The sequence below is a fragment of the Xenopus tropicalis genome, chromosome 6 (genome assembly GCF_000004195.4).
Source record: "Xenopus tropicalis strain Nigerian chromosome 6, UCB_Xtro_10.0, whole genome shotgun sequence".
Lineage (NCBI taxonomy): Eukaryota > Metazoa > Chordata > Amphibia > Anura > Pipidae > Xenopus > Xenopus tropicalis.
Window position 1 is genome coordinate 75,224,341 of NC_030682.2, and position 12,899 is coordinate 75,237,239.

A 12,899-nucleotide genomic window follows, 5' to 3' on the forward strand; every position below is an offset into this window, starting at 1 on the left:
GAACTTGATGGACACTGGTCTTTTTTCAACCCTATGTAACTATGTAACTATATGTAAAACTTAAAATGCAAATAAAATTATTGAACAAAAAAAAAAGATACAGCAAAAAGACACATTTTTAAATTGGAATTTCGGCTCTTCTAGTGTTGGGTATGCAATTATGCTGTCTGCACTAGCAATGCAGCATCCCTAACCTTACTCCCACAATGTTACGTGTGAATGGATGAGGGGGTGGTGTCATCATTTTGGATGCCTGAGGGCAGTAGCTGGGGCTGAATCACCTCTGAATAACTAATCTCAATGGGGAATACTGGGAGAACACATATAAAAAGATGTTTTGCTTTTTTATTGGAGAAACTGTGCAGCACCCTTTCAGATAAGGGCATTTTAGTATATTTAATAATAGTATTTTATGTAGCACCTTTTTATTAGTTTAGAGTTCAGTAACATATATAGAACTCTGCAGTTATCAGTTAACAATTGGTCTGACTTATTGATGGATGTAGTGCTAGATACACTACAGGCATAATTTGCATCCATAAAAACACAATGAGGCCAATTCACTAAAGGTCGTTAACGCTTAACGCATAGTTTTATGTGTTAAAAAGTGTTCAATAATTAAGTACCGATTCATCAAAGTCATTTCGCATGCGTTACTACTCATATCGCATGCGGAAAAATCCTGATTATCGCAAAGCATTATTTCCATTGCATTGAGGTAATTATCGAATAGAAAAAATACCAATGCATAATTCACAAACATATTTGAAGTGTAAAAGCATAAAATGTGGCGATAATTACTGTCAAACTTAACGCCTCCCAGGAGTAGGCGTTACTAAACAAAATTGCAGCTGGTTATTGTCTGTGGTGACAAGATGGAGTTTGCAGTCTGATCTTTTTCAAGTATGTGATTGCCCTAGAGTGATGCATCCTCCAGTTTTCAGGGAAATGGTAATTTTCAGAACATTAGTTTTCAGAAAGTAATGGTTACGTGCGTAATATCGTGCTACGAAATAACACATAAATATATTGCATGGTTTAAAATAACACTTAAAAATATGTAATTGCCAGATAAAAAATTACAATTACATTGCTTCTTAATTCAGACAAGTGTCCTTTTAGTGAATCGATTGTTAATTCTCAAAATATAAGAAGTGATAATATTTTTAATGCATGCTATAAATATCGCTTGTTTTTTCGGCCTTTAGTGAATCAGCCCCAATGTGTAAAGTACTTTATAGCTGCATTAAGTACATGGTTTTGTAATGGGAACAATGCACAAATGAAGGCTGAGCAAGAGAACACCCCATACCTTTAGTAGTGTGGATACAACTTAGCCAAGATTCACAGAAGTAAAAATTGTGGCTCGTGAATGAATAAAAATATAGTTTTTTTAGTACAGGTATGGGATCCCTTATCCGTAAGCCCGTTATCCAGAAAGCTCCGAATTACGGAAAGTCTGTCTCCCATAGACTCCATTTTAATGAAATAATTCAGAATTTTAAAACTGATTTCCTTTTCTCTAATAATAAAACATTACCTTGTAATTGATCCCAACTAAGATATACATAATCTTTATTGGATGCAAAACAATCCTATTGGGTTTAATTAATGTTTTATTGATTTTTTTAGTAGACTTAAGGTATGGAGTAATTACTATATAATGTAATGCTGCCCTGTACTGGTACAACTGGTGTGTTTTCCTTAGAAAGACTACTATAGTTTATATAATAAAGCTTCTGTGTAGCCACAGGGGCAGCCATTTACAGGAGAAAAGGCACAGGTTACTTAGCAGATAACAGATAAAACCCCATTATATTCTACAAAGCTTATCTGTTATCTGCTATGTACCTGTGCCTTTTCTCCTTTTTCCCAGCTTCAATGGCTGCCCCCGTGTTGACATAGCAGCTCATTTATATAAACTATAGTAGCGTTTCTGTTGCAAACTTACCAGTTTTACCAGCACAGGGCAACTGTACATGTATATTTTAATTACTTTAAAACACTTTCTTTTTTTGGTGTTACTGTTCCTTTAAGAATTAAGGACCACCTTCTGAGATCATAGGATTCACAAAGCACACAAACAAGCCAAGGCACGCATACATGCTAGGTTACAGGTAATGAGCAGAGTTTTGCCTTTTGCCTACACACTTCTTCCTGTTACAGTTAGAGCTGCATTATTTCTGGTCATGTGATCTCTGAGGGAGCACACAGCCCATCATTAAATGGTGGATCAAGGGAAAGGATGTAAAAGGGCAATATTTACTGAGATATATATATTACAGTTTGACAGGATTCTTTAATAGGTCACCTAACATAATATGAACTATCAGTTGGTTAGTATTAATTCTGGGGGTATAGTTTTCCTTTAAATATTGGCACTTATCAAAAGAAAAATCTATCTCATTGTACTTTAGTAAACATGGGAGTGGCATTAATTTTGTTGCAAGAATATTGAATCTTTACGAACTTTAGTAAACAGACGCCTAAATATATATTTTTTTTCCCCAGGACCTTCATAATTTAGACCTACTAATTGGAATTGCTTCTGGTGGAGTAGCAGTGTATAGAAAACTTATCTGCACCAGCTTCTACCCCTGGTTAGTATGTTAGTACTGTTCTTTGGATATATTATCAACTTTTTGCCCACAAACACATATAGCATGTAGGGGAATTAAATAAAAGGTGGGAATTAAAAACAATTTGCATTTTTTAATGTAATGTTATCTATTAGATATTAATTAAGGGAAATGGCATGTGAGGCATTAAAATGCTGGGAACAAAACACCCCAACATTTCCTTTGAAAGCACTGTAATCACCGCAGACAAGTCAGTGAAATTGATTTACTGACATGCTTGCAGTTAATTTGCAGCTCTGTGGAATATGTTGGTGCTTTAGAAAACAGTGTAAAACTATTGATAAAATGTTTACAATGTACATTTTTTTCATTAGTTAGAATGTTCAATCTCTGGGAACTTTATTCCATGCGATCCCTGTTGACAAAATAGAGGTGGGAAAAATGCCACCCTGTCTTTAACCGCATTCAGCAGTGATCACACTTAACCCTAAAATTGGATAAATGCTTGCTTGCTTTTTTAACCTATCCCTGTGTAATGGATTATTTTGACAATAGTCATGGAAAGGAAAGTTTTCCAAAGATGAATATATACTGTACCAGAATTTGTTGGTTATCATGAGTGGATTTTTCATACCTTATGGTCCGATATGCCAAAGCTGAACAGCGTTAAATTAAATTGTCTCACTAACGACCTCACTTTATGGTCTTGTCAGTGACCTAAAACTGCACAGGTCGAACCTCTGCCTAGTAGCTTTTAATTGATAGGCCCATAAACATTGCATTTTGGCCTTTGGCGTGTGCAACTAAGTTTGTAATTCAGAGAGTTCTAACTTTGTGAAACCTGAAATGCTTAGGCAGTATTGTTTAATGTTTTGATAGTAATTATTATATTTTTATTTATTTAGGGTAAACATTCTAAAAATCTCATTCAAACGGAAAAAGTTTTTTTTACATCAGCGTCAAAAACAGGTAAGTGCATTTTAATAACAGTGCCGGGCCAAAAGTGAACTGTGCCCAATGCATGCCCCTCCCACACATGTCACCCCCCCCACTTGTCAAAGCCCTCCCACTGCTCAACACCACCCTCCAGCTCACCCACCACCCCTTACTTCCCTTGCTCATTAGCTGTGCTCACAGATGATCTGGCTTACAGATTAACACTGGGCACTAGGGAACTTGGATGAGGCAGACAGAAGAGGTACGTGCCCAGCACCCCACTACCACCCTGCAGCACCTAGGCACGTGCCGCTTCTGCCTTAAACTGCTTAGTACAGTACAATAATTAAAGGAAACCTTTTAATCACAGCATAATTAAAGGCACTGTAATTCATAATTGGACATAAGCTACCCTGACATCACATGTTCCATATCAAATAAAGCTCCACCAAGATTACTTAAAGGATATTTCCTCAAATCTGAGGTCTTAACTTGCAATCAAACCTATAACCCCCAGTTTAATCAAATATAACATAACTTAAAATAACCTAGGAATAGTGCACACAAATTCTATGCTAAATGAAATACTTTTGTCTGGAGACACTTTTTATTTCAATAGTTTTTATTTTGTTTTTTAACTTTTACAGAGCGGATATCAAAGTAAAACATTTTCGTAGTAAATGACTTATATCCTGAGAGAATGGAGACACTTTTTAATTGAGTTGAGAGAACCAACTTCTTATTAAAGGGGACCTGTCACCCACACATAAGCTGTGTAAAAAAGACCTTTGCAAATTAAAGATGAAACCCATTTTTTTAATTACAACATCCATACCTGTTACGAATGTATATAAAAATCTCATCTGTCAATCATATATTACAATAACTTTTACTTTCCATTCATCACTTCCTAGATGTCATTGCATTCATGTATGCAAGGGCATGGGCATCAGGTAATCAAATATAGGTGTATATATAGGGCTAAGTAGAGAAGGTAGAAGTTCTTACCTGTAGGTGCGCATGCCCCAGACCTTCAGCATGAGGGAGCCAAGTAAAAACAAAGAAATTAAAGCAGGCAGGCACTCCAGAACTCCAAAAATGTAGATATAAAGGTCAGGTTTGTTGGTAAAATCAAAAAGTTTTATTAACATATACACATAAATGCTATGAAGCCTTACGTGTTTTGTGCCTTACTGGGCACTTAATCATAGCCTGAATGACAGCTCACAAACACAACATATTTAAAGCCAAAGTGGCCAATCACATTTCCAAAATGTTGACCAATCACAAAGAACATGTAATTAAAGGTAATTACAAGACTGTGTGGTATAAGATACAAAAAATCATTTAGCGTATCAACATAGTATTAATAGAAATAATAATGAGGCATAGTTAAGTCTGTTGACTAATAGCTAATGTGCATGAAAAATATAATTGTATTATAAAGTAATGCTCTAATTAGCAGTAATATAGTAGGGGGAAACAGAGGCATATAGATCTAGTATCTATACTAAAGTATATATAATATGTGTTAGATGTAGTATAGAAGGGGGCATAATAAATGGTAATAACAGTATATATAGAAAGTATAAAAAATGAAGTAGATGTTGGCATTATTAGGCATGATATAGCATGAAGTAATAAATAGAGTTATACATAACATGATACATCATAGTAAAAAAATTAGCCCTTCTGGTTGTCTTACCTACATGGTAAAATATCAATTTTGTTTCTTTTTTGATTAGGGCGCTTGTTATATTCCCACCATGAGGATCTGGATAATTTCTGCCTATGCCAATGGCCATAAGGTTAGAGAGAGTTCTATTGGAGCTAGTGCCTAGCAAGTGTAGTATTGCTTTTTTCATCAGAAATGTTCAGAATGTGCTCTCTAATATACTCTTTTAACTTTCTACTGGTTTGGCCTACATATTGTTTACCACATTTCTTGCATATTAACAAGTATATGACATATTTAGGGGCACATTTACTAACCCACGAACGGGCCGAATGCGTCCGATTGCGTTTTTTTCGTAATGATCGGTAATTTTGCGATTTTTTTTGTCGTATTTTTGCGATTTTTTCGGCGTCTTTACGATTTTTGCGTAAAAACGCGAGTTTTTCGTAGCCATTACGAAAGTTGCGCAAAGTCGCGATTTTTTCGTAGCGTTAAAACTTGCGCGAAACGTCGCGCCTTTTAAGTTTTAACGCTACGAAAAAGGCGCGACTTTGCGCGCAAGTGTTAACGCTACGAAAAAATCGCGACTTTGCACAACTTTCGTAATGGCTACGAAAAACTCGCGTTTTTACACAAAAATCGTAAAGACGCCGAAAAAATCGCAAAAAATACGAAAAAGTCGCAAAATGTTCGTTTCCAATCGGAATTTTTCCAATTCGGATTCGAAATCGTGTCTTAGTAAATCAGCCCCTTAGTGTTACAATTAATAAAATGTTGAATTTCAAATGTTTTTTGAGTAATGGTTGAATTAAAGGATTGAATTTTATTTATAAACTCACACGTAATGCATTGTTTTGCGCCACATATATACAGCATTTAGTAGATAGCCAAGTGTGGGTAGATTTATTAGATTGAATAAGACTAGGAGATCATTTGTTACCTATGGTTTCAGTTTTCCTATTCACAAATTTATAACCATTATCTAGAATCTTTCTTAAGGTTGGGTCAGTTTTTAGAATGCTAAGATTTTTGTCTACAATATTTTTAATTTCTTTATATTGGGGATTAAATGTAAGTACACATGACAAAGTTTTAGAGAAGTTATTTTTATTGTTCTTTTCTTTATTATTATTATTATTATTTTTATTGCTCTGAGACTAAGGGGGAGATTTACTTATCCACGAACGCTCCGTGCGTATTTTCTTGACTTTTCCGTCCGTTTGGCGACTTTTCTGTACTTTGCGACAAAATTTGTGTGACAAAATCGTATTGTGGCACGAGTACGAAAGTTTCGGAATCATTCAAGCTTCGTTATCGTGACTTTCCTTGGGCCAGGTTGGAGCTGCAGAGTGCCATTGATTCCTATGGGAGGCTTCCAAAATCGTGCACAGAAGGATCAAAGTCGGAAAGTTTTTCCCGCTGTTTACAATCATTCGGTACGAAAATTTCAGATCGCCAATACAATATTATCATGACGAATACGATTTTTTCATAATCATTTTCGTGATATTTGCGATCTTCAGAAATTATCGTATCCAATCCAAATTTTTCCCATTCGGGATTCGAACTCGTGATTTCATAAATGAAGCCCTTAGAGTTAGGTACGGTACTATCAGCTTGACTGGTTTTATATTTCTCAAATAGATTATGTCTTTTAGTAGCTGCGGCTCTTGGTTCAGTATATTCTTTGCATATCCCCTTTCACTGAGTCTTTCAAATAAGTCTTTAGACTTCAATAAGAAATCATCTTCTTTAGAACAAATTTACCTAAGGTGCAGAAATTGGCTGTATGGTATATTGTGAATAAGGTGTCTTGGGTGACTACATGTAAAATTGAGTATTGTGTTTGCAGAACATTCTTTTCGAAATAGGGTTGTGATAACTGTGTTATCCTCAGTGGATAAAGTGATGTCTAGATAATTAAGAAAAAATAAATTAATTTCAAAAGTAAATCTCAACAATGTGTTGTTGTTAATCAAGGATATGAATTTTTCAAATTGGCTTATGGTACCTGACCATATTGTGTTCTGCAAACAACAACACTCAATGCTACATATAGTCACCCAAAACATCTTATTCACATTATACCATACAGCCAATTTTTGCGCCTTAGGTGAATTTGTTGTAAAGAAGATGATTTCTTATTGAAGTCTAAAGACTTATTTGAAAGACTCAGTGAAGGGGGCAAAGAATATACTGAACCAAGCCTTTCAAAGAGCCGCAGCTACTAAAAGACATAATCTATTTGAGAGATATAAAACCAATCAAGCAGATAAAACCGTACTCTAATGGGCCAATTCACTAAAGGTCGTTAAAACGAGCGCTATTTATAGCATGCGTTAAAAATTTTATTGCTTCTTATTTTTTGCGACAACGCTCGATTCACTAAAAGGACACGCGTCATAATTAAGAAGCGATTTTATTGTCGTTATTTATGTGGCGATAAAACATTTTCAATCAGTATTTTCCGCTGCGTGCAATAAATTTCCGCAATATTCCGCAAGTAAGTGTTACACATTGTGTACCACATGACTTCCACCATTTTGTGCAGTTCCGCTGTGATGGTTGAGATGGAGAGCGCAGAAGGTGCAGATGCACAATTAGCGCCAGTGGAGCGACCAAATAAACAGCAATATTGTACACAGTAGTGGCGGTAATAAACAAGTGAATTACATGAAGGAGGCATGAGTGCTCACAGATGCCAAAAACCAAACAACACAGTAAAAAAAACAGAGGTCACAATACACAAAACACACAACTGAAAACAGAAAGGAACAAAGCAACTTCTAGATCAGAGATTTAGCCTAAGTCACCAAACATGCAAGTGTTTAGTAAATGTTAATTGAAAATTTAAATACCTATTCATGTTAATGACAGCAGTGACAGTTCAGAGTTTAGTAAATATGACACAACACACAAACAAAAAAAACATGTGCACCTTCACATTTGGCCAACATTGAGGACGAGAGGCCTGGCTACATTAGCAGCCGACAATTCTCTGACATTGAAGGTACATATAAAGATTATCATCCAGAGGAAGCAAGTGAAGTGGAAAGTGAGGAACTTCACAGTAGAGTTATACAGAATATAAGGGAGAGGGATGGGAGTTAGTGAGGCCAGTTAGTAGCAAGTTGCAGTAGTTTAATAGGGTTAGTGTCAGAGAATGCCTTTGTATTCTATTGATTACACTGTGAAGAAAGGGATTCATTTGGGCAACAATGCGTAGCAAAAGGTCACTATGTTGTGATGGGATTGCTTATTGTAGCCAACACAATAAAAGCATTCATATATTTTGTTTAAGTCTGGAACTGGAGGTGGTCATTGTAAAAAGGTTTTCTTTACATGAACTTTGTAATGTCCAAAAATACCAGAATTACATTATTGTCCATGAAGTTGTATGTTTCATGTCATGATGATCATCATTGAGAAAATTGGCAAAAATATATAATTTTTTTCCAACAACATCAAAAAGGTCAAGGGGTTGTAAAGTCAGCAAGACAGCTCCACAGAGAACCACAATAATCTCCTGAAATGGAAAAGAGGTTTATTGTTGATGATAATGCAAGACCGATGCAAACATTAGTCCTATGTGATTCTAGTGCTATGTTAGTAAACATTTCTGTTTTTACTATTTGTTGTGGCGGGGGACTCACCCGCTCCAAGGGACATGAGCTTTAAGTGCTTAGTGAATTCTAGTTACTGTGAATACAGAAATGTGGCACGTAAAGTAATTGTTTACGATTTCTCCCCGTACTCGATTGCCTCTGTCATCTGCACTTTGTACACGATATATGGGATGAATTGGGTCATCTATGTCATCAGCCACAAACCCAGGCAATCCATGACGATTGGCAATATTGTGCAGTACAGCAAAGGCTAATTACAATTTGTGCCACTTTACTGGGGCTGTATATCAGGCTTCCACCCGACTTGTCTAGACATCAGAAGCGGATTTTCACTACCCCAGCACAGAAGTTTGACAGTGCCAGGAACAGCATGGCTTGTGCATGCTAATGGGTGTTAATATTCGCACAGCTTCTTGCGATATTTAACACGTTTAACGCTTCATGTGCTTTTGTGAATCATGCGTTAGTATTCTTTTCATTCGATAATTACCGTAATGCTCTATTTAACGCATGCGAAATGACTTTGATGAATCTGTACTAATTTATCTCATGCTTTTTAACGCAAAAAACATGCGATAAACGTTAGCGGCCTTTAGTGAATCGGCCCCTAAGTCTCTGAGCAATAAAAATAATAAGAAAAGAAAAGAACGATAAAAATAACTTCTCTAAAACTTTGTCATGTGTACTTACATTTAGTCCCTAATATAAAGCAATTAAAAATATTGTAGACAAAAATCTTAGCATTCTAAAAACTGACCCAACCTTAAGAAAGATTCTAGATAATGGTTATAAATTTGTGAAAACTGAAACCATAGGTAACAAATTATCTCCCAGTCTTATTCAATCTAATAAATGTACCCACACTTGGCTACAAGTATAGATGTGGTGCAAAACAATGCTTTACTTCAACCATTACTCAAAAAAACATATACAATTCAACATTTTATTAAATGTAACACTAAATATGTCATATACCTGTTAATATGCAAGAAATGTGGTAAACAATATGTAAGCCAAACCAGTAGAAAGCTAAAAGAGTTGCTAGGCACTTCTCAGAATGCTCTTATAGGACTCTCTCTAACCTTATGGCCATTGGTATAGACAGAATTTATCCAGATCCTTGTGGTGGGAATATAACAAGCGTCCTAATCAAAAAGGAAACAAAATGGATATTCTATTTACATACGAGACAACCAGAAGGGCTGAATTTTGACTATGATGTATCATGGTATGTATAACTCTATTTATTACTTCATGCTATATCATGGCCTAATAATGCCAACATCTACTTCATTTTTTATACTTTCTATATATAATGTTATTACCATTTATTATGCCCCCCTTCTATACTACATCTAACACATATTTTACATACTCTAGTATAGATACTAGATCTATATGCCTCTGTTTCCCCCTACTATATTACTGCTAATTAAAGCATTACTTTTCGGGGATGTAAACAGTGAATATTATAATATAATTTTTTATGCATATTAGCTATTAGTCAACAGACTTAACTATGCCTCATTATTATTTCTGTTAATACCATGTTGATAAGATAAATGCTTTTTTTGTATCTTATACCACATAGTCTTGTACTTACCTTTAATTACATGTTCTTTGTGATTGGTCAACATTTTGGAAATGTGATTGGCCAGTTTGGCTTTAAATATGTTGTGTTTGTGAGATGTCATTCAGCCTATGATTAAGTGCCCAGTAAGGCATGAAACGCGTAAGGCTTCATAGCATTTATGTGTATATGTTAATTAAACTTTTTTTGATTTTACCAACAAACCTGAGCTTTATATCTACATTTTTGGAGTTCTGGAGTGCCTGCCTGCTTCAATTTCTTTGTTCCTACATGGGCATCAGGTGCCAGATTGTGGAGCATAAACAAGATTTTCAGATGATGCAAAGCTTTTCTAAACTACAGTGTTTACAAAATGGCACCAACCTGTGTACTTGCAAGACTGAGAGAATCAAGGTTTATATAATTTATGTAGTGTAAATAAAGTTTACTTTGCTCAACTAACATGATAAAAATGGATTTGGAATGATTTCCTTAGGTGACAAGTCCTCTTTAATACGGGTAGTTGCAATGTATGTTGACTGCAGAGTATTCCTCTAACACTTTCGAACAGTAGGAGAAATGAACAGAGCAGCTGTAAAACAGTTTTTGCTTACTTCAGAGTTCTGTATTTTAGAATGAATGCCGAGAACAGATTGTAACTTTCAATATGTTAAATTATCGCGCTTGCAAAAACGTTTGGAGATCCTGCGTGGAACATCATACATTTTTCCAGACAAGAAAATCACTTACCCATGAATGGAAGGTAACATCTAATTACTGGACTTTGGGTGCAATAAACCAAGCAAAGTAAGTATACCTACACAATTGTTTCATTTATAAATTAAATCAGTATATTACAGAATTGATATATGTTTAGTCCCGAAAACTAGTATAATACAGTATCTATTCATATGGCAGTGAACTATATCACACACCACACTGTAATATTATTATATTTATCCTTTAATTATATTGCTCATCGCTTAACAGGGATTACACATCATTCACATCAATCCTTTCCCATGGAGCTTTCTATCTATGATCTCTGTTTAAAAACACTAGGGCCAAAGTTATCAGGAACTAATTCATCTTCCTGTATGTTTTAGAGTATAGGAGGAAACCAAATATACCCAAAGTACCAAATACAGTCTTCTTGCAGATAGTGCCCTGGTTGGAGTCAAACCCAGTCCCCAGCACTCCACACAGCAGTGCTAAACATTAAACCACTATGCTGCTGAGTAATATAAAACAAATCCATTTTAATAGGGAAATTACATCAATGGAGGGCATGCATTATATTTAGTATATGTGGATTTCCTATATTTCATTTCAGCAATGAGTATAGCTTTTCTCTTCTCGTTTCAGAGGTGCAAAGGTTTGCACTTGAATGTTGTTAAAGGCAACACCAGTTAGTTCGCAGAAAGCTTGCACCCACTATTAAAAATCACCCTTGCCCATCCTCCAGCATTAGTTAGGGAGAGATGATGGGATTTTGGCTAATGTGGCAGTTTGGGTTTAGGTGGTATATTTGTCCCATATCAACAAAAAATCCTGCTAATTGAATTTACCATGGCTGTGTTTTAGATCTGCCAGCAGCCAGTTATGCAGGAAGGTGATTGGTGGAATGGTATGGAACACAGATTTAAGGAGATCATTATCTGTGGAACATCTTGAGACCAAAAGTCTTCCATCACGTTCTCCTCCTATAACACCAAACTGGTAAATTAAACTTTTTTTTTTTAACATTACCTAATATTTCTTATTTTAGTACATTTAGCTAAAGTTGGTATTCCCAAAATTTGCAACAAATCTTAAATAACATGATATGGTCATCTGTCCTTAAAAGCCTGACTTTCAGGACTTTTTAATATTTTGAACCTCAATGTTAGGCACTTCAGGGGATAAAAAAATTGAATGTATAATTCTGAAAAGTAAAATTGAGCACTGGCTGTAATGGGATGACAAAGAAGTAAAGAAATGTGTTTTATAGGTTCAGCTGTATCAAAAATTTTTTTTATCACCCTTCTATTAATTTATTATTAATTTCTGTAGCCTGTAAAGGGAAAATATACCCCTTTTTTTACATGAGCTGCTTCAGCTAGCTGGGTTTATGTAGAAAAGGTGGAAATTCCACAAATAAATATAAATGTATTTTTTTTTCTAAACATGCCCGATTTCACGCATTAAGAAATACCATGATACTCATACAAATAATTTTCCAACATCCCCACCCTTGCCACATTCTTCTGTGAAGTGATGAATTCTGGGTCTTGAAGTCCCTCACCTTTACAGGGAATCAGTGCATCACCCAACACTGAAAGCAGGAGGAATTAAAAATAACATCACTTCACAGTGAAACAAGAAACGGGAAGGATTGCATTATGTGTGGGGCTTTAACGGCTTTGACAGATGGAGAGATCAGTTGCCCACAAAAAATCTCCTCTATGCTGGGTGATTAATCTTCTCGAAATGCCTTCCTGTGACAGCATAAATCACCAGTAGGAAGGCATTTG

At 35.5% G+C, this 12,899-nt stretch overlaps 1 protein-coding gene across 7 annotated transcripts in view; it reads left to right on the forward strand.

Moving 5' to 3' along the window:
- The window catches only part of ptpn3 (protein tyrosine phosphatase non-receptor type 3), a 228,470-nt gene that overhangs the window by 146,871 nt on the left and 68,700 nt on the right, over window positions 1–12,899 (forward strand). For all 7 annotated transcript variants that reach the window (XM_031903477.1, XM_031903476.1, XM_031903475.1 and 4 more), the window contains exons 10-13: window positions 2,512–2,600; window positions 3,485–3,548; window positions 11,021–11,193; window positions 11,971–12,105. In XM_031903477.1, coding sequence (XP_031759337.1) covers window positions 2,512–2,600; window positions 3,485–3,548; window positions 11,021–11,193; window positions 11,971–12,105 — 461 coding nt within the window. The remainder of the gene's footprint in view (window positions 1–2,511; window positions 2,601–3,484; window positions 3,549–11,020; window positions 11,194–11,970; window positions 12,106–12,899) is intronic.